Source organism: Mustela nivalis (genome assembly GCF_964662115.1).
Source record: "Mustela nivalis genome assembly, chromosome: 9".
NCBI lineage: Eukaryota > Metazoa > Chordata > Mammalia > Carnivora > Mustelidae > Mustela > Mustela nivalis.
In genome coordinates this window covers 108,923,315-108,945,760 of record NC_139028.1, presented here as the reverse complement: position 1 = coordinate 108,945,760, position 22,446 = coordinate 108,923,315, and the positions used below count along the sequence as shown (strand labels likewise).

Here is a 22,446-nt window from a genome sequence, read left to right as displayed (position 1 = left end):
GTAGAAAATGGCCTAGTCCATTGAGACCCCCCTGGCCATCCCATACTGCTCATTTGTGCGTTTGAGGAAGAAAAACCAGTTTCATGTGACACACTGAACAATAGCAAATCTGTCTTCCTAAGCACAGTAAACAGACTTTCTCAAACATACCAAGTCTTAGTTTCTGGAGATGGGGTGTGTGTCATTTCTGGCATGCAGGAATTCTGGATGTGCCAGGTGTGTGGGGCTGCTTGGCGCCAGTGAAAGGGAAATGGCTCTGCTGCGCACGGTGGCAGTTGGCAAAAAGGACTTTGACCTCTGTATGTTCCAAGTTGGTCAGGGAAAACTGTGGTCTCAACATGCAGGTCTCTGGGCATAACCCAGCGAGTGGCGGGGAAATTAGCTCAGTCTGCAAGGTCTATGCAGTTGTGCTAGCAGCTTGGTATTTTCTGTGAAGTAGCTTGTCACCAAGTGGTGATGTAAAGTTCAAAAGTTAGGCTATTAATAGAACTGTCAGTAGAGATGGGGAAAATTTTTACACCCAATCCTCTGAGAACAGATTTGCTGAATCTTTCCTAGCTATTAATAGGATGGCTTAGGAGTTCCTACCAATAGAGGTCAGTGGATCTTTGGAAAGAGCATATTCCCAAATAATTATACTACCTAGTGATTCTTTTATGATTATTATTATTCTTTCTTTACTCCTACAGAGAGCTAGTTATTCCTTTCATATCATTTGAGCTGTAGTCAATACTTAATACCTAAGCATCTCAGTGCACCTTGCACTGATCCAGTAGAATTCTAAGCGTAGTGTGACAACTCTCATTTGGACTGAGTTGAGCTTAGGGAGGGGGGTTGTTCAGTATAGGTGAAATGGAGCTATTCTTTCTCGGAGGGAGTGAGATTGTTGAAAGAAATTTTGTTATGTGAGTTTATGAATCACTGTTTTTTTTTTAAATTTGATTTATTCATTTGAGAGAGAGACAGAGAGAGCACAAGCAGGGGGAGGGGCAGAAGGAGACTCCCTGCTGACCTGGGAGCCTGATATGGGGCTCGATCCCAGGAACTGGAGATCATCTCCTGAGCTGAAGGCAGATGCTTAACCATCTGAGCCACCCAGGTGCCCCATAAATCACTATTTTAAACTTAGAACTTGCTAAGTAAGAAGTAATTCCTGACTACAAAAAGGTAATGAGGGAACTTTTTTTGGTGTGATGGGAATGTTCTACATCTTGATTGTGAAGGTGGTTACACAGTTGTGTACATTTGTCAAAACTCACTGCATTATACACTTAAAATTGCTGAATTGACATAGCCTTCCATGAAGGCTCTTTCTGAAAAGCCGAGGGTGAGAGGAACAGCAGAGCAATACAGTCTGACTCTGAAACACCACTTAATGGCTGTGAAAGGAAACCCCTGCTGATTGTTTCTGGAATTTTAGGGAGCCATGTGAGGGAAATAGTAGAACTTGCTGTTTCCTAAGGCTGCTGCATTTTCAAAAGGCTTAGAGCTACGAGAAGACAAGAAGGTGGTGAAGGATAAACCACCCATCCGCTTTCTACTTAAGCTGGTCTTTGTCTCATTATTGCAGGTCAAAGGCTGAAATGAGACACACCTGCCGTGGGACCATCAACCTCGCCACGGCCAACATCACCGTGGAGGACTCCTGCAACTTCATCATCTCCAACGGCGGCGCTCAGACCTACCATCTGAAGGCGAGCTCAGAGGTGGAGCGGCAGCGCTGGGTGACGGCCCTGGAACTGGCCAAGGCGAAGGCCGTGAAGATGCTGGCAGAATCGGGTAGGGAGCAGAGTACACCACGTGTGGGGAGCTTCCTGTTTGCGCCTCCTCGGCCATACCTTATTTTATCCCTCACTCTCAGTCCGTTATCACCCATCTGACTGACTCAGGCTTGTCATCATCGTGTGGCATTTTTCCCGGAGTGGTGGCTTTCACCTGTCCGCAGTTCTGCCCTGCGCGGTGTCTGGAGATGTTTCTGTGGTCGTAGCTGAGGGTTGCTGCTCCTGCAGGCATCCGGTGACTAGAGGCTGGGGAGGCCGCACGGGACAGCCCTCACAACAAAGAGTGAACTGGGCCCAAACGTCAGTAGTATCGAGGCTGAGAAGCTCTGTCGTAGAGGTGCAGTGAGTGTCCTTTTGGCTTTTAATGCCATTTGGCTACCTCAAAATTTGGGGGAAGGATTATTTTATTGCTAGGTCCATCTCAAGATCATTACAGCTCACAGTTCGATTCTGTTGTTACTTTTTTTCTTTTTCTCCTGACATTTTTTTACCTAAGTATCTTCTGAGTTGAAACAAACAATCTTTATAGGTTGCCAGAAACCTTATAGGGGATACTGCCCATGAAAAATCTTTAGTTTGCCTTAGTTTCACCAGAAAGAGTGGTGTACACATGTTGTGATATTTCTTCAAGGAAAATGGTCCCCACTTGTTAATAGTTTAAGCACCCTGAGCTTGTCCACTCAGAGCTGACCGGGATGGTCACCTCCTGGCTTTTGTTCACCTCTTGTTTTTCTTATCCGCGGTCATTTCCCACACTGTATTTAAAACCTGGTTAACAGTGAAAGGAATATTTACTACATTGTTAGTTTTTTTGGTAACAGGTTATATTTTGGATTTAGTCCTGCCTCTCGAGCTAGCAGATAGGGGAGGTCTTTCCTTATTTCTTTTGTTTTGATTTTAGTGCTGATGTTCCAAAGGAAGTGACACTGCTAGGAGAGCATTTTACAGTTGCAGGACTGATAGCGAGAGGTGCAGCATGGCCCTCTGTTTGACCTGCTTCTGGAGGGTCGCTTAATAGAATACCTTACATTGCTTTCAGTGCAGGGGTGGCTTTAGTGTCAGATGAGTTCATCACAAAGTTCCTGAGCTCTCCTTTGGAAAAGGTAAATTAATGAGTCTTTTGGTGATGTGGACATTGCTTACAAAGAGCCAGACTGCATTTCACAACCTATTGCATACAGGGCTCACCTGTCACCCACAGGATGACGGGTTTGTAGTAATGATCAGCTTGGACTGGATTAGAACCCTCAAGCTTGAGTTACAAGGCTCTACAATTCATTCCCAATCCCAGGAGCCATTTAGCTTCTCCATCCTGTCTTCCAGGGATCATTAGTTCTGAGACTTCGGTGCGCATCAGAATGGCCTGGGCAGCTTATTCAAAATGAAGGTTCAATTTCTGGGGTGGGGGCCAGAATGTTGGCACCTTTAATAAGCCCAGTGTTGGGAGGGTGGGGAAATTGAATGTAGATGGACAAAAGGTACAGATTTATATTATAAGATAAATAAATACTGGGGGTGTAACATACGACATGATGACTATAGTATTTTTGTTTTTTTTTTTAAAGGATTTATTTATTTAGGGACGCCTGGGTGGCTCAGTTGGTTGAGCAGCTGCCTTCGGCTCAGGTCATGATCCCAGTGTCCTGGGATCGAGTCCCACATCGGGCTACTTGCTCCGCAGGGAGCCTGCTTCTCCCTCTGACTCTGCCTTCCACTCTGTCTGCCTGTGCTCGCTCTCACTCTCTCTCTCTCTTACAAATAAATAAATAAAATCTTTAAAAAAAAAAGAAAAAGAATTTATTTATTTATTTGACAGAGAGCATGAGCATAAGCAGGGGGAGTGGCAGGCAGAGAGAGAGGAAAGCCCCTGCTCCATAGGGAGCCCGATGTGGGGCTCAAACCCAGAACCCTGGGATCATGACCTGAGTAGAAGACAGATGCTTCACCGACTGAGCCACCCAGGTGCCCCCACACGATGACTATAGTTAATGCTGTATGGTATATTTGATAATTGCTGAGAGATTACATCCTAGAAGTTCCCATACAAGGAAGAAAACATTTTTGAGATGATGGAGGCTAACTAAATTTATTGTGGTGATCATTTTTCAGTATATATAAGTCAAATCATTATGCTTTGACAGTGCTGTATGTCAGTGATGACTCAATAAAACTAGAAGGAAAAAGAAAAGCAGGAGCAGAATAAATGTGTCCCAGTGGGAAAAAAAGGAAGAACCAGCCCGGGTGTTTGTGGTACAGGTGGGCTGTGGACCGCATCAGCGCCTAGTCGTCTGGTAACGGCAAGCTCTCAGTTGGTCCCAACGCCCAGCATGAGGCATGCTGATTTAGTTGGGGACAGAGTTGGTGGGCTTCCGACTCATAGCTCTGGAGTCACGTAACTGGCGTCCTGTGATTCCCCTTTTGGCTGTACAGATGAGTCCGGAGATGAAGAGGCTGTGTCACAGACTGACAAGACGGAGCTGCAGAATACCCTGCGGACGCTGTCCAGCAAAGTGGAGGACCTGAGCACGTGCAACGACCTCATAGCCAAGCACGGCACGGCGCTGCAGCGCTCCCTCAGCGAGCTCGAGTCCCTGCGGCTGCCCGCCGAGAGCAACGAGAAGATCAAGCAGGTCAACGAGCGGGCCACGCTCTTTAGGATAACATCCAATGCCATGATCAATGTGAGTGCTGAGTGCAGCTGGCGCCTGGGTCGCCTTTTCGTTCTTTCCCCCAGAATGTAGTTCTCCCCATGCGCCGTGCTGGGGAACATTGGAAATGAGAAAGCAGGGAACTGCTCAGGGGACTTAAGTTACATTGTTTGTTTCATGAACAAGACCAGGCTGCACAGTTGGAATGACTTTCCTGCTCTGATCACACAGTCCGTGCCAACCTGGGAATTCGTTAGGAGGCCAGGGGCCCAGTCTTCCTTCTGCAGCCAGCAGGATATCTGATGGTGATGTTAGTTGAATTCCTTAACCTCTCTGGGCGGCGGTTTTTGTTTGTTTTTAATCTAACCTGATCCGCTGGATCTGAGAGGTCTCCGTGGGTCCTTTCTGTCGTGTGTGAGCTTCAAGTTGGGAGTCTTACCATCCTTTGCTAGTGCGTTCTGGCCTACAGTGTGGTAAGTGGGGGCCGGCCGGGTACTAGTGAGAACTTGATAATACTAGTTAGTCCCATCTGTAGTCCTTGATCCCAGGGGTAATTCTGGGTGATAAGACAGAATATTCAAATTTTGCTTTCAAAAAGAAGGGACCAGTGCTTCTGTTTTATTGTGACTCCAGCCTCAGGTGGCTGTGTGGACTACGTCAGCTGCCTGGGTACAGGGCTCCAGGTAAACTTAGAGCATGGCGGGCGTTGGGATGTATTTCAGAAACTGGGTGATAGGTGTGAAATGAATACATGGTTTAAGTAGCGCAGTTTCTCCTCTCCTGGTGACTGATTCTCACCTGGCGGGTTTTTCAGTTAACTTACCCAGAGGAACACCAGGGGTTATGTCGTAAGGCAAGTGGAATGGGTATTCTGAGAAAGGGGTTACACTGGTTTTGCCCCTGTCCAATCAAATGGATGAAATTACTCTACGAGGGCTAGATTTTCCCTTGTTCAGGGAGCGATAGTAAGATATCTGCTTAGAACTAGTTTAGTTCACATGGCTTCTAGAGATCAAAGGTCTTTTCTCATGACCAGGGGAACATTTAGCTTTTCTCATTTAAAACCCCTTTGTTACTCAATAGGAAGTTGTGATACCCTTGATTTTCATATCATTTTCTGAAATGTTGAACATTTTCCTTGGTGCTCCGATTCACATACCAGTTGGAAGAGGCTAATTATTTTTGTCCACGTCAGGACTGCAGGAAGGTCAGCTGTCTCCCAGGACCATCCTGCCCATCGGCACGAGTGCTTGTGTTTGTTTCTAATGGCGAATCGTGTGCTCTTGTTCCAAACTGTCTACTTCTTAGTGACGGCATGCCTGTTTTTCAGGTCCTCTTGTGATCAGGAAAATCTCATAAATCATACAGGTCAATTCACCAGTAGTAAATAAATACACTTTTTAAATGGAACACCTCAGGCCACAATAGTCCCCTGACAGTGCGTGTTGCCTCTTATCCCTGTTTCATGCAGGTTTTCTTCCCTTCTGATGTGAAAAATTAGCTAAATCAAACACCTCTCGGTGCCTGGTTGGCTCAGTGGGTTAAAGCCTCTGCCTTCAGCTCAGATCATGATCTCAGGGTCTTGGGATCGAGCCCCGCATCGGGCTCTCTGCTCAGCAGGGAGCCTGCTTCCCACCACCCCCACTTTCTCTGCCTGCCTTTCTGCCTACTTGTGATCTCTGTCTGTCAATTAAATAAATCTTTAAAAAAAAAAAAAAAACCCTCTTGATAAAAAAATTCTCATAAAATTGAAACTCAGTTTGGATTTTTCTTTTGAAAAAAAATGCTCATCTTCATTCTTTGGGGGCAGTTCTTCCTCCCCAAGTTGTAAATGTTCAGAGTTTGGTGTCAAAGGGAATGATCCTTTGGCAATTAGAGGTAAGTTGTGTTTTCATTCTGTTCTCCCCAGTGTACTGCCTATGCCTCCTTCATAGCTGGGTGTTGCTTGAAATGGGTTTTTTATCCTTGTGTTTTTTCCTTGGTATCTTTTCGGTACTAAGGGCAAGGCCTTAAAATTAACCTGCTAACTTCACATCCCCAAACAGGCAAAGTTTTATCAAAGGAAGAGTACATTTCACTCAATTTCTTGATTGCTTAGGGCATAGCTATTCTTACCACCAAAGTGAATCTAACCTGAGAAATATATTTGATACTATTAGTGTGTCCACTTGCTTATCCAGGAAACATCCGTGAGCACCATCTGTTTTCTAGGCACTGTGCTATGGGATATAAAACAAATGTGGATACGGTCCCTGCCCTCAGGGAGATCATTCTTTAGTGAAAGGACAGAGAAGTGATGGATCATTATAGTGTGCTAGGCATCATGATAGAAAGGAGCACAGGCTGCTGTGGTGTATATAGAATATTGGAGGTGTTCAGCTCAGATCAGGAAGATTACAAAATAGAGAAGGTAACTCCTCAACTAAGTTCTGAAAGACCAGAGAGACTCTTCCTATGAAAAAAGGCAATAAAGAGCTTGGGGGCCTCAAGTCCAACTGCTTTGTCTATCTACATAACCTGCTTCCTCTGTGAACACAATTCCTTTTCAGTAAATGGTGATGATACCAGTAGCTGCTCAAAGAATTGTTGAAAGGCTTCTATAGATAATTAATGTAAAGGGTTCAGCGAAGTGCCTGACATATTGCCTTTCATTAAACTCGAGTTACCATCAGTATTCTTAAAAGAAGTGTGGGAGAAGAACTGATCTGGGTATGGATATGGCTTACGCAGAGCCCTTCCCTCCCTCCCAGTCTGAAAACGAATTGACTGTTAGAATAAGGAAGTGGCTAGAGATAAGGCTGGCCAGGGATTAAGTGTGGGGGAGGGGATGGGGTACAGATCCTACTAAATGGGCTTGGTAGAGTGGATTAGAAGGGGATAAGACCGATTTTGATGCAGGCTTAACTATAATAGCTAACGCCTTATTGAATGCTTACGGTGAGCCTCAGATTTCTAAGTGCTTTACAGGTAAAGAGACAACTCTTTGAGACAGTTGCTGTGGTGGTTCTTTGTTTACATATGAGGCACAGATAGGTTAAATAAGTAACTTGCCCCAAATTGCATAGCTAGATAGTGGGATGGAGCTGTGAGTAGAGCCCCAATGATGGAACTCCTCTGAGGGTATACACAGATCCCAGAAATATTAAAGAAGAATCAGTAGGACTTGATAATTGGAAGTGGAGAGGGAAGAAAAATGTAAGAATCAAGGGTGCCTCCTAGTTTCCTGGCTTGGGCAGGGGTAGGGCCCTGGTACTCTTCTTGGTATGGAGAATGAATACCAAAGGGAGAGGTAGAGTCAGAAAGGGAACATGGTGTGTTCACTCTGGCACCCTAGGATTTTGAGATTACTTTGAACCGTTGGATAGACAATTGGATACCCTGTCTCCATGAATGCAGAGCTGGAATTACTGATTTTGTAGACATTAGCCTATAGGCAAAGGTTGAAAACATGGGAGTAGATGTTTTCTGTTTACTTTTTAGTTTTGCCGTAACAGGGAATAGATTTTTAAGCTTGCATTGCTTCCTTCCTTCATTATTTATTAAGCAGACTTTATCAGGCTCCTACAATGTACAAAGCAACTAAGTTAGGAGCTGTATATAAATAAGATATAAATGGTGTATTCAAGTTGCTTGGAATCTACCTGGAGAGACAGAAAATCAGTTACAATGCCACTGTGGATGGTATAAAACAGAAGTGTGTGCAAAGTGCTATGGAAATGCAGAGGAGAGATTGGCTGCTTATGAAATCATCACATAAGAAGGAACATTTGCCATAGATCTTAAAGAAGAAAGAGGACTTGGCCAAGTCGAGGAAGTGGGTAGGAAAAGGCATTCCTGGCAAAGCAACTAGCATATGCTTGTGGCAGGCATGCCTGGGAGAGCAGGTCAGTGTGGCCCACTGTCGGGTGTAGGAGCAAGTCCAGCTGCCTGGGGAGGAGGATACGAAACAGGTGGTGGCCATACCTGAAGGGCCCTTGACGTTCAACCCAATAGTTAGGTTCCCAGTGGGGAGCCCATAAAGGAGGTAATATGAACAGGTCTGTGTTTTGACTGTAGATTCCTTCTTTGATGCCTCATGTAGGCTTCTGGTTTTTAAGGTCAGTTGTTTCTCTTTGTGACCAAAATAAAAACCAGCTGCTTTCCCCCGTCTTGATCTAATTCAGGGCAGATTCCCTTTTCTCAACGTCTGAATTCCTCAACTTTAGGTGACCTGTGTGTGGTCAGGAATGTATTGAAAGCAGTTATCCTCTGCTTGTCCTCCTCTTTCAGTCAGTAGATTGCTGCTTTTGGTTCAGTTCACACAGTTGGCCTTTGTGACGTTGCCACAAATACCTTGTCTGGGTTTACTGCTCACTTGGCATTTGTTTCATCCTCATGACCAGGAATATGTAAAGGAACCGTGACAGCCATGTCCAGTTTTTTCCCTGGGGCTGACCTTGATTGCATCACGGAGCTGGCTGTCCCTGATACTGTGGAATAAAAATGAGTCTTCCACCGTAATTTGCGAAAGTTCCTAGAATATGGTTACTTAACAGGCTCACAGAGGCCTGAGGGAACTCTCTGACTAGTTGGGTTGAGCATAACTCTTTCTCCATACAGGCCTGCAGAGATTTCCTCATGTTAGCCCAGACCCATAGTAAAAAGTGGCAGAAGTCCCTTCAGTATGAAAGAGACCAGCGTATCCGACTGGAAGAGACCCTGGAACAGCTGGCGAAGCAACACAATCACCTGGAGAGGGCCTTCCGGGGGGCCACGGTGCTGCCGGCGAACACTCCTGGCAGTGCTGGTTCTGGAAAAGGTAAGTCACCTGGCTCTGGGGTGGCCCGTTCACATAGGAGCCAGGTGGTTTTCTGCCGCTGATAGCAGACCTGCAGACTCTCCAGGATCAGGGGTTTCTGTGCCAGGGAATTGGAGCTGTTTACTTCTCCTGCCATGTGTTCCTGTGCGGTAGTCGCAGTGTGGTCAAGATCCTGCTGGGCTGGGTTTTGGTAAATTGAGCCAAAGTAAACGAATGGCCTTCCTTCTCCTTACAGATCAGTGCTGCTCTGGCAAAGGAGACATGAGTGACGAGGATGATGAGAATGAGTTTTTTGATGCTCCTGAGATCATCACCATGCCCGATAATTTGGGCCACAAGTAAGTTGTCCTTGACTCCTGCCAAAAAGAACACATCCGGCCATCAGAGTCGAGAAATGTTTCAGTGGGACTGTCGTGGTTGTCGGTGTTAACTAAGATCTGGACTCTTTTCCTTAAATGAGTGGAAAACTCTCACCTTTTTTCTATGAGCGAGTTCTCCAGAGATATTTGAATGCATGCATATTCTAATCTAAGTGTTGTCGTTCAGTTACCCGTTACTAACTTCGTGCAGTGTGCTTTGCACTCCACTTTGTAGAGACCTGGCGAGGACCAAACCCTAGTTGTTGATCCTTGTTCTAATTCCCGTATGTTTCCCACCTGTGTAGACGTACTGGCAGCAACATCAGTGGAGCCAGCAGTGACATCAGCCTGGATGAACAGGTAACATTCAGTTGGGAGCCATCGGATGGGAGACCTGGGCGTGATTCTCCAGGATTTGCTTGTAAAGCCCTTGTGAGAGAAGGAAAATGCCCATTCGTTTTTAAGATGGGGGAAGGGAAGCGTATAAATATTGGGTTTTTTGTTCTTTGTGGGTGATTGAATGGCTTTGTTTTGCCCTTAGTACAAGCATCAGCTGGAAGAGACCAAGAAGGAGAAGAGAACTAGAATACCGTACAAGCCGAACTATAGCCTCAATTTATGGAGCATCATGAAGAACTGTATTGGAAAAGAACTCTCGAAGATCCCCATGCCGGTGAGGCTCTTGCACACCTGCGCTCTGCCAGGAGGGCCTCTCGGGCCACAGTGGGAAGAGTGCTCCTGTCACAGCCCCACACACTTGAGAGGCAGTTCGTGTGTGGCGTGGTCTTTGTTACCGTTACCGGCAAAAAGTGTCCCTTAAAATTAGCTGCTTTAATGTAGTCTGTGGATCTGGTGTGTTTCCAGATCACGTCGGATCAGATGCATTTGTTTAATGACGATTGTGAGCAGATTCCTAAGCTTGACATGCTGGGGGCATGCACAGATAAATGCAACATAGCTTCTGTGTTCAAAAAGCATGTAGTTTAAAGGAGGCAGACGTGAAAACAGGGAGAAAATTCTACTCTCTATGGTAGTGTTACGGGAAGTACTAGCCGTATGCAGGCTTGGGGAGCACAGAACAAAGACAGTCCGTTCTGTCTGGGAAGATGACGACCATCTCCATGGTGACGTTGGTGTTTGGGCTGACCTCCCTGCCCGCCTTCCTGCCCTCCTCCAGTCTGTCCACACTGTTGCCAAGATGATCTTTTTAAAATCACAAATGTAGTCATGTCACTCCTTAGCCTAAAATCCTTAACTGAATTCCTTCTTTGCTTTGAGGGTGATCCAGATTCCTTAGTGGGCCTGACGCTTCTCCCTTGGACCAGGCTCCACCCACACTGCTGATCTAGTCATTCAGAGTCACGTTCAGGTGTGCTAGAGGCATTTTGGTTTCTCCCCCTCAGGGCATTTGCGCAGACTGCTCTCTCTGCCCAAACTTTCATCAGCTCCCCGTGCACTCGTGCTGTGGCTAATCGCCTTGAGGATTCAGCTACAACATTATGTCTGTTAGCAAGCTTTCACCCATGCATCCAGACAGGGTGAGAAGGCTCTCCCTTGTGTTCCAACAGGTGCCATTGCTCAGTCATTGCACAAGCATTTACTGAGCTGCCTCCTGTCTGCCTGGTGTTATACCCATGTATCAGTTATGTTTGATTTAGGATCAATTTAAAGAAAAAAATCCAAAATCTGTTTGTCTAAATCCAGGGTCAGCAAACTGTGAGCCCCAAGGCTACATCTGGCGGCCATCTATGCGGCCTGCAAGCTAAGAATAGTTTTTATATTTTTAAATATCTCAAAAGAATAAAAAAGAGGATAATATTTCCTGATGTGAAATTTATATAAAATGTAGATGTTAGTGTCCCGTTAAGTTTTATTGGAACACGGTGATGCCTGTTCATGCGTGTATTGTCCGTGGCTGCCTTCATCCTACAGCAGCCGTGTTGAGCAGTTGTGACAGGGGCCATATGGCCGTGTCATATGGGATAGTAAATATTTCGGCTTTGAGGGCCATATACATATTTACGATCTAACCTTTTATAGAAAAAGCTGGTCAACCCCTACCTTAAGCAAATACTAGCCTAAGTCATCCTCCTGTTAAAGTCCAGAAGTAGGGGATCCCGGGCTGGTACCATACTCCACACTGTTGGGACCAGGCTTCTTTCTATCCTGTTGCTCTACTATCTGTGGCCTCGGTTCCTGGTTCTGAAGTGGCTGCTCTAATGGGGCCCATCAGAGTCTCATCCCAGACAGCAGGAAGAAGGGAAGAGAAGGGTGTGCCCTGCCTGCGAAGAGTACTTCCTGGAAATTGCATGAACTACTTTCACTTCGGTCTCTTTGGCCAGAACTTAGATGGTCACAGGTGGCAGGGAGGACTTCTACCTTCAGTGGCGTGGCTTACTTAAACATGGGGGTGGGGGGTGTTTCTATTTCTTGCAGAAGAAGGGAAGAATGGAGAGTGGGGGTAGCATACAGAAATACGGAAAGTATTCTCCTCCCCTCTTGGGTCTTACGGACCAGAGTGTGGCTTCTGCTTCTCCACAGACTGCGTTCCTCATGGGCAAAGACTGTGTCTTACTGCCCTTCATATCTTTGTTGCTTAGCTAGTGCCTGGCACATGGATACCAGTTAGCAAATGTCGAAGTCATTAATTAACTGGGTCTTAGAGAACAAATGGATTCATAGGTTAAGTGTGTAGGATTTCTGTTAGAAAAGTGTTGACTTCCGGACAAGAAAAGGCAATGGGTTAGCACCCTGGAGACACACAAAATTACTGGTTTACTGGGGGCCTGAAAAGAAGCCTCACTTTTCTGGTGCCTTGCAGAAAGTAGTGGGAGGTGGGCTGGAAAGGCGGGTCACTGCAGCCTCAGAAGTGCAGTTCTTGCTTAGAAATAACTTCTGCGTTTAGGTGACCTCTCTGTCTCCTTTACCATTAGTTCCTTGTTGACATTGCCACCAGGGGTGTGCAGTCCTGTACCTGTTTGCCAAAGTTCGAGTCCTCGCCCTTTGCCTGCCCTGTGGGGTGTCACAGGAGAGCTGGTTCCTCCAGGCTGTTTCTCAGGTTCTGTGCCTTGGCAGCTGGCTGCGCTCCACCAGTGCAAGGCACCAGTAGGAGTTGTGGGGGAGGGGTTTGGGGGGGAGAGGAAGGGAGGGACCCTGGCCGTGCATTCTCCTGGGCAGTGCTTTGACGGTGGCTGCGTGGCTCTGGTTTCCACTGGACGGGCGCCCTGAGACTTCAGCTGCTGCTGCGTGCCTGTGGCCTCTGGGCCATGGTTCTACCACTTGCTTCTCTTTGTTCCTCCAGCCCCGTGCCCACGGACTCCTGCTGTTGTGATCTCCAAGCTGTCTAAGTGTCTATCAGCTATGTAATGAATTCCCTCCTTTCTTCTGCTTTAAATTTGCAGGTTCATTTGTTTTCCTGTTGGGCCTCTGGCTGATAAAATGACCAATATGAAAATCTGGGCGCCTTTAGAGAAACCGTGGTTCCTGGAACAGTGATTGGGGCCAGGGCTGCGTGTGTGTAAAGAGCAGCGAGGGCTTAAGGATGCACTGATTCCAGGCCCAGGATGTGCCCATATGTCTTGTAGCTATCAGAGGAGCGCATTCTTCATCCCATGTTCCTCAACACTCATGGAAGCGTTACTTTGTGCTGCCTGAAATTCTGCCCCTGAGAGATTTTGTCAGCATAGTTTCTAAGTACCTTCTGTAAAAAAGACTCCGAGGATTAGAGCTGTGTTAGTCCATTACCCCTCAGTGTGCATTTTTTCTTTTGCTGTTTTTCTCTAAGTGTCTCTCAGCATCAAGAAGATGGTTTTGGAGTGTGGCGCCCTATTTTAGTTGAGGCAGGTTAGATCCTACTGATGAAGTCCCAGAACCTAAATCAGGTTCGGTGGGGTGAGGTTCGGAGCTGACGACTAAAGAAAGAATTCTTAAGACATCTTTGGTGCAAAATGGTGGTTTATTAAAGCACGGGGACAGGACCCGTGGGCAGGAAGAGCTGCTGCACCCGGTTGTGAGGAGTGGTTGGTTATATACACAGGAGTTGGGTAGGTGAGGACAAAGGGGTGTCCAGAAGGGCTATTGAGGCAAAGAATACTATCAGGATATTGAAGGCTTGGTTACTATCAAGTAAAGACAATTGAGAGTCTCCTGGTGAAATGTTACATTCCTGCTATCAAGCATCCTTGTTAATGAGATTTAGGTTTAGAAGAAATTTAACTTTATTTACTTTTCCTTCTACTTCCACCTCCTTCGGTTTTTTATGGAGGGGAGGGTGACATTAGGGATTGAGGAACTGAGTTCTGTGTCTTTGGAAATTGGGCTATTGATAAGGTAATGTCTTTGTTGTAATCTCAAGGACATTTGCAAACCAAGGGAGACTCCTGTCTTGCAGGATTGCGATCTCAGCAAGTTAACTATTTATCATTTTATGGCAGTCAGGGGTGCCTGAGGAATGCTACACCTATGGAGGGGAGCGGATGAAGGGGAGGTGCAAGGCGCCAGCTTTTGCTTTGTCCTCAGCCAGCCTCCTGCTCCCTCATCACTACTGCCCAAAAGAGGAGTGGTTGTTTTTTTTTTAAGATTTTATTTTATTATTTATTTGAGAGAGAGGGAGAAGACGATGGAGAAACAGACTCCCCACTGGGTGGAAAGCCCAGTGCAGGGCTCCATCCCGGGACCCTGAGATTATGATTGGAGCCAAAGGCAGACATTTAACCAACTGAGGCACCCAGCCCCACCCCCCCGAAAGGGAAGTCTTCTGTTGTTGGTCCAGTGACTCTTTGTTCACTGGGAAATTTTCACAGAGATGCTGGGTATATTTCTCAGAGAAAAAGCGGGCTGTAGCCTGTATTTCATTTTTTAAATGTATACATGCATAGACATAAACATGGCAATATGATGGGTATCTTTGGGTAACGGCATCTCAGGTAAATTTTTTTCCTTTTTAAAGTTTGTTGTGGTAAAAAATTACAAGACACTTCACCATTGGAAGGGCAGTAAATATTGGGGTACTATGTGGCTCAGAGGTTGGTGGGTAGAAGGTTGGACAAAAAAGCAGAAAAAGAGGTGGGACCACAGGAAAGAGAAGTGTTTTTGTTTTAACTGAAATATTGCTCTAGGCCGGCTCAATCCATAGAAAGGGAATTGTTTTCCTCCTCCCTCTGTTCTTTGGATTCAGAACTCAGGCTAATGATACGCAGGCTTGTTCAGCGAGATTGCTGGATTGTAAAGCTAAAGTAAGCTTTGTGGGCTAGCCTGGAAAGCTAACCTGTTTTTATAGTAATTTTTTGAGTAGTAAAGTCATCTTAAATCCCAAACAGTTAGAGATGGGAGATGGAGAGATAATGTCTCTTTTGTTTACTTCTCTCTCTACCGGGTGGGATCTGGCACACATGGGGGCTCAACAGATATTTGTGGAATGCATAAGGGAACAAACGAACGAATGAACATCTCCCCTACAGAAGCACACATAAACTTGCTTCATCCTATGGTTGAGAGCCCTAAGTCGGCTCTGAAACTTGAAAGGCAGAAACACTCGAAGCCCCCAGTCAGCCCCGATCATGAGCACTGCTGTCCAGAACACAACTGCCCAGCCTCAGAGAAGAAACCAGATCCTGGCCTAATGTAGAACTGAATCAGTAATTAGCAATTGAGGGGTACTTGGGTGGCTTAGTTAAGTGTCTGCGTTTAGCTCAGGTCATGTTCCCGGGGTCCTGGGATCAAGACCTGCATCGGGCTCCTTGCTCAGTGGGAGTGGGCTTCTCCTTCTCCCTCTGCCCCTCCCCCCGCTCCTGCTCACTCTGTCTCACACCCCCCCCCCCGCCCAAATCTTAAAAAAAAATTAGCAATTGTCTCATCCAGGAGTAAGAAGCTAAACTTTCGTAATGTTTTCTTTTCACCAGTCAGGACAAGCCTGTACTTAAAATTCACTACCCTTTCTTTTCTTCCTCAAGAATTTTAAATACCTCACTTCATCTCTGGGTATACTTGTGCTAAAATACATTTCTTCTTTTATTCATTCTTTCTATACCTATTTGATGATAGTTTCCTGTGGGTGAGGCATCAATGGCTCTCGGATATGCAGGGATGAACAAAGAGGCACAGTTCCCATCTCAAAGAGCTTGCAGTCAGTGAAGTCAATGAAAACCTTGATTTATACCGCTCATTGACATGGACAGTTGACCAGGGAGGGTGCATCGCTTGTAGGTTAGATCTTAGAGCCGGTCTCCTGAGCAAAGGCCTCTTTTCTTCCCAGTGATTTACTTTATCATCTTAACAACCTGATATGTCTCTCTACCTGCAAAAACATTCAACTGTCTCTTATAGATGTGTGGGCAAAGTTTTTAAATCTGTTCTTTTCCTGACAGGTGAACTTTAATGAGCCCTTATCCATGCTTCAGCGCCTTACTGAAGATCTGGAATACCATGAGCTGTTAGACCGAGCTGCAAAATGTGAGAACTCTCTAGAACAGCTCTGTTATGTTGCAGCTTTCACCGTGTCCTCCTACTCCACTACTGTCTTCCGTACCAGCAAGCCATTCAACCCACTCCTTGGGGAGACTTTCGAGCTGGACCGATTAGAGGAGAATGGGTACCGATCCCTCTGTGAGCAGGTAAAGGGGCCTCAGGACTGGGACACATTTGCTTTGAAGAAAGGGATCATTTTGGTTGATACCTCTAGGTGCTACTTTTGCAGAAATTCAGTCCCTTTCATCCCAGACTGGCTTCTTTTCCTTTAGGGCTTCAACCCTGGAGGCCCTGGTATTCACCTACTGTTGTGGGTATACAAATATCAAGTGTGCATTTTGGGTGTTTATCACCAGTTCACAGGCAGAATCTTTTCCTTCTCCTCTTCCCTGTCTTAATTTGAACCACTGATTTCTCCAAGGTGAGTCATCATCCCCCTGCTGCTGCACACCATGCCGAGTCCAAAAATGGCTGGACGCTGCGTCAGGAAATCAAAATCACCAGCAAGTTCCGAGGCAAATACCTCTCCATCATGCCCCTCGGTAAGGCTGCCATCTGTGTAAGGAGGAAAGATTTTCTGGCTGGAAAGAAGTGGTCACTGCTTTGACAGTCAGGAGACTGGAGGTCTGATTTGGGTACGGAACCTTAACTCGCCAGCTCTGGGCAGGTCATTTCACTTCTCAGCTGTCAAATGAGTGAGGAGGCAGGAGATTCTTTAAGGGTCGGTCCAGTCATCAATGCTTCTTAGTTATATCTAATCTTTAAGTATCATTTTAGAATATAAAATCTGGCATGCTTAAAACTCTTTCTCTTAACCAGTGTTGTTGCCCCCACTACTCTAGCAATCAGCTTCACTCCACAAATCACAACTCCTGTGACCGCAAGGTTAGGTTTCTTGGGCGGTCCCTTCCCCTTTTTTTTTGTCTCCTTTCTCCCCTCTGTCTTCCGCCACTGGGAAGGTGAGGTATCATTTAGGTAATGGCTGAACTCCAGGTAAGAGGAAGCTTCATTTAAAAGATCTTACTGGATTACAAGTTAATTGTGCACCAACATCAAAAAGATCAGGCCTGGGAATAGGAGTCCTAATATGCAGTATTAGAGAGTCTGTACTTGAGGCGAAATGAGGTTACAAAGTGTCGTAGTGATTCTCGAGGTTCTCTTGAACCGGAGCAGCCACATTTGGCTGTGCGTGTCCAGAAGAGTGAATGCTGAAAAAGATACAAAGCAGACAGAGAGAAGCCGAGTAGCTACCTAGAGACAGAGCGGTCAGTAATTGCCTGAGCTCCTGGTGGCCTTCCATTTCCTGGTTCTAGTCTGTCATGAGGTGTGGCCTTAGTGCTGGGTTAGAGTCCTCTTCTTTAGTAAATTCCCCTTTCCTCTCAGAAATACAAAATGTAGCAAGTATAGAAATGAGAAAGTGTCTAGAAAATAAAAATTAGAAAACAAGTGCAGGAGTGTTTGTAATATACTAAAAGGAGAAAAGAACCAGGAGTGTTAGCTCTACCACCTCGTGGCTGATAGGCAAAAGACTCTTAGATGAAAAGGTCACTGAGTGGTTTTGGTCTTGATGTTTACTGAGGACCTTAGAAAAGGTTCAGATTGCTAACTGTCTTTGATGCTAACAATTTCAGAAGTATCTGGTTAAGAGTAGTTAAGCTTGGGGTGTTCTAACCTGATGTACAGAACTAGGATGTCAATGGTCATATTGCAATATGACTTTTACCCATGGAGAAGTTGGAGACCCCCTGAGGATCTCCAAAGGGATGGGTTATTTTTAACTCTAAGAAAGGTTGTATACATTTTAAAAGTAGCAATAGGGGTGCCTAGGTAGCTCAGTCATTAAGCATCTGCCTTCACTCAGGTCCTGGGTTCGAGCCCGTGTAGAGCTCCCTCCTCAATGGGGAGCCTCCTTCTCTTTCTCCCTTGGTAGCTCCCTCTGCTTGTTCTCTCTCTGACAAATAAATAAATCTTTAAAAATCTTTAAAAGAAAAGAGTCAAATTTATATACATAGTATTTATTTACTTGTTTTAAGATTTTTATTTTTAAGTAATAATTTAATAAATAATTTTCTCTACACCCAGTGTGGGGCTCAACCTCACACCCAGAGATCAAGAGCTACGTGCTCCCCCAACTGAGCCAGCCAGGGCCCTAAAAAGACACATTTAAATGGGTGTTATTTTACAGCGTTGGCGCTCTCTAACCCAAGGAGAATCACGATTAGGGAATATGAATGAAACAACCAGTCATCCTGTTGATCTCCGTGTTGTTGACCCTATGGGGCTCCATGAATCTTGAATTTTGCTCCCAAGTGGCATTTTACTAAAAGAAAAAGTCTCCTTATATATTTTATTCATTCTTGCAGTTTATACTTTTTGACTAGAGTGATTACTTATAATCAATTACTGATTAGGTAGGATTTATATCTGCCATTTTTGTTTTTTGAGTTTTTTGTTTTTGTTTTTTGTATATCTTCTTTTTTTGTTCCTGTCTTCCTCTACTAGTTCCTTCTTTTGTGTTAAATTAGATATTTTTCTAGTTTACCATTTTAATCCTGTTGTCTTTTACTATATTTTTAAAGGTATTTTTGTAGTGGTTATCCTGGATAGTATAGTTAACATCTAAGTATCTTGTTCAGATTAATACTAATTTAATTTCAATAGACACGAAAACTTTGCAACTATATAGATCCAGTATTTTTTCCTCCTTTGTGTTTTTATTTTTATGTAAATTATGTTTTATACATTATAATACCATCAGCATAGTTTTATGACTTACTTTATAGGTGTGTCTTTTAAATCATACAGCAGAAAAAAAGTTGCAAGCAAAAAATACATTTATACTTTTTTTTTTAAAGATTTTATTTATTTATTTGACAGACAGAGATCACAAGTAAGCAGAGAAGCAGGCAGAGAGAGAGGAGGAAGCAGGCTCCCTGCTGAGCAGAGAGCACGATGCGGGGCTTGATCCCAGGACCTGGGATCATGACCCAAGCCAAAGGCAGAGGCTTTAACCCACTGAGCCACCCAGGTGCCCCTATACTGTTATTTTTTTAAAAATACTGTAATTATCGTTACCTTTCTTGGTCTCTTCTTCATTTTTTTAAAGATTTTATTTATTTATTTGAGAGAGAAAAAGAGAGAGTGGGCATGGGGAGGGGGAGGGGCAGAGGGAGAAGCAGACTCCTTGCCTAGGGAGCCCAATGCAGGGCTCAATCCTAGGACCTGGGGATCATGACCTAAGCCTAAGGCAGATACTTAACTAAGCCACCCAGGTGCCCCTTACCGGTCTCTTCTTAATGGAGATTTAAGTTGCTGTCCAGTATCTATCTATATCTATCTATCTATATATATATAGATAGATAGATATTTTTTTAAGATTTTATTTATTTTATTTCACAGAGATCACAGGCAGGCAGAGAGAGAGGAGAAAGTAGGCTCCCTTCAGAGCAGAGAGCCCAATGTGGGGCTCAATCTCTATTTCACAGAGAGAGATCACAGGCAGGCAGAGAGAGGAGGAAGTAGGCTCCCTTCAGAGCAGAGAGCCCAATGTGGGGTTCAATCCCAGAACCCTGGGATCATGACCCAAGCCAAAGGCAGAGGCTTAACCCACTGAGACACCCAGGCGCCCCTGCTATCCAGTGTCTTTTCAGTTCAGCCTGAAAGACTTCCTTTAGTATATGTCTTGAAGGGAAGATATGCTAGCTATGACTTCTTTAAGTTTTTGTTTGTCTGAATGTCTTAAATTATTTTTATATGAAGGATAGTTTTTCTGGCTGTAGAATTCTTGGTTTGATAAATTTTTTTCTTCAGCATTATTGGATATGTCTTCCTGCTGCCTTCTGGCCTCTGAAGTTTCTAATAATCTTATTGAGGATTGTGTAAATGTGATGCATCACTTCTGTCTTAGTGTTTTCCAGATTCTTGCTTTGTCTTTCAGTAGTTTGATTATGATGGGTTCTGGCGTGGCGCTCTTTGAGTTTGTCCTGTTGGAGTTCAGTGATTATGTAGATTGATGTTTTTCATCGATTTGGAATTTGGGGCCATTATTTATTTATTAACTGCTCCAATTGTGGGTTTTTTTTTTGTTGGTTGTATGTTTGTTTTGTTTTGTTTTAGAGAGAGCAACCAGGGAAGGGACAGAGGGAAAGGGGAAGAGAGGATCCCCAGCAGGCTCCATGCTCAGCGCGGAGCCCAGTGCAGGGCTTGATCTCACGACCAGAGATCATGACCTGAGCCAAAACAATAAGTCAGACGCTCAACCAACTGAAACACCCTGGGGCCCCCTTAACTGCTCCAATGTGAATACCACCTCAGGCGGCTACTGTGTTAAATAATTCTTATTTAATCGTCACGCCTGGGAAAAGGCCGCGTGAGGTGAGCAGGTGCTGAGTCAGGTGAGATAAGGAGAAGCCCTCACGCAGGAACCACCAGACAGGTCAGGCAGTGACCGTTCCTTGGAGATTGAACTTCTAGGGAGCTTCAAACCATCTGTTTCTCCAGTGGTTGCTAGGCTGCTTGCGGGTTTTATCTCTACCGTGACTGTGAGGCTGCAGGTTTTCAAGGCTACTGCCAAGCTGGGGAGAGGAGGATGGAAATAGGGCAAGTTAAAATGCCACAAAGCTCATTTTTCTTACTGGAATTCTGAAAAAGTTGATTTGGTTAGTTTTTGCCTAGTGTTCGTAACTCATTTTATGGAGGAACAGATATATAAAGTCCTTCTGTGAGCATTCTGAAGTGCCTATCTTCCTTTTCATATATTTTAAGCACTTCAATTTTTAGATCTTTATCTCACTGTCAAGTCTCCGAGACACAAATATTATATAAAGGAAGGCAGTCATTGGGCTTTCTTTGTTTTTCCACTATCCCTGGGAGCTGGAAAGGATACTTTACAGAAAAACAGGTGCATCAGCAGGGTGGGACATAAGGTTATGGTATTGGGGAGTACAGATATTCTGAACTTATTTTGAACTTCAGCTCTGGCCCTTACTAGCTGTGTGACCTTGGGGAAAATTACCTCTCTGAGCTCAGAGCCTTTGTTGATAAAAGGGGGATGTGGTAGGCTAAATAATGCCCCCCTCCTCCCAAAATAATGTCCACATCATAATCCCTGGAACTTGTGAATATCTCACTTCTCATGGTGAAAGGAACTTTGTAGGTGTGGTTAAATTAAAGATCTTGAGATGGGGAGGTAATTCTGGAGTATTTCTATAGGCTCAGTACAATCACAGAGGTTTTTCTGAGAGGGAGGCTGGAGAATCAGAGGGAGTGATGACAGAGTCCAGAGTGACACTGGGAAGAGACCACAGGCCAGAGAATGCAGGTGGCCTCTGGTAGCTGGAAAAGGCAAGGAATGAATCTCCTGTAGGGCCTTTGGAGGGAACACAGCCTTCTGATGCCTTGATTTTAGATTTCTGACTTCCAGCCATGTAACAGTCTTAACAACCGTGTTGTTGTAAGCCGTAACGTTTGTGGCAGTTGGTCCCAGCAGCAATAGAAACAAATATGGGGGATAACAGTGCCCATAACTGAGGTGTCAGCAGGTATTTGCGTGCCCACTGTACGCTGGAAGCTGTTCTCGGTGCTGTGGGTATGTAATGGTGGGCAAAAGCCACTTTGCCCTCACTTAGGTTGCATTCATTTCTTTCCTTTTCTTTTCTCTCTCTCCTTTTTTTTTTTTTTTTAAGAGAGAAAGAGAGTGTGGTGAGTGGGAGGTGGGGAAAGATAGAAGCAGGGGAGAGAGAATTTCAAGCAGACTCCATACCTAGCACAGAGCCCAATGTGGGGCCCAATCCCAACACCTGAGCCAAAATCAAGAGCCCGTTGCTTAACCAACTGAGCCACCTAGATACCCTAGCTTGCATTCTTTTCTTAAGCAGACAAAAAAGTAAACACCGAACTTATAATTATTGTCAATACTTATTTTAATTTTATATGGTAGTGATTCTATGAAGAAATAGAGCAAGGAGAGATGGGGGTGAGGGGCAGAGAAAGGAGTGGAGTGTGTTTGTGGTTCCTTGGACAAGGTCACCAAGGAAGTTCTCTCTGAAGAGGTTATATTTGAGCAGAGACCTATCTAATAAAAAGAAGCCAACCAGAAGAAGATCTGGAGAAGTGTGTCCCAGCAGAGAGAACCCCTTTAAGATAAAGGCCCTTGAGAGGGGGGCAAGCACAGCACACCCGAGAAGCACAAAGGTCACAGCAGCTTCCCAGAGCGATCCGAGCAGTTGGCAGGGGCCAGATCTTGTAAGGATTTTGTACATCAGGGAAAGGAGTTGAGTTTTGTTTTCATTGCAGTGGGAAGAAATGGAGAGATTTTATACAGTGTGGTACGTTGACTTGACATGTTTGAAATGGATCGCTTTAACCAGAGACTCAAAGCTGACTATGGTAGAAGC

At 45.0% G+C, this 22,446-nt stretch overlaps 1 protein-coding gene across 1 annotated transcript in view; it reads left to right on the top strand.

Annotated features, from left to right (window-relative positions):
• OSBP (oxysterol binding protein) overlaps nucleotides 1-22,446 on the top strand; it is a 34,332-nt gene that overhangs the window by 3,416 nt on the left and 8,470 nt on the right. Inside the window, exons 2-9 of the mRNA XM_082747602.1 lie at nucleotides 1,571-1,779; nucleotides 4,212-4,462; nucleotides 9,029-9,227; nucleotides 9,463-9,565; nucleotides 9,892-9,946; nucleotides 10,128-10,259; nucleotides 15,952-16,197; nucleotides 16,473-16,593. Of these exons, the coding sequence (XP_082603728.1) occupies nucleotides 1,571-1,779; nucleotides 4,212-4,462; nucleotides 9,029-9,227; nucleotides 9,463-9,565; nucleotides 9,892-9,946; nucleotides 10,128-10,259; nucleotides 15,952-16,197; nucleotides 16,473-16,593 (1,316 nt within the window). The remainder of the gene's footprint in view (nucleotides 1-1,570; nucleotides 1,780-4,211; nucleotides 4,463-9,028; nucleotides 9,228-9,462; nucleotides 9,566-9,891; nucleotides 9,947-10,127; nucleotides 10,260-15,951; nucleotides 16,198-16,472; nucleotides 16,594-22,446) is intronic.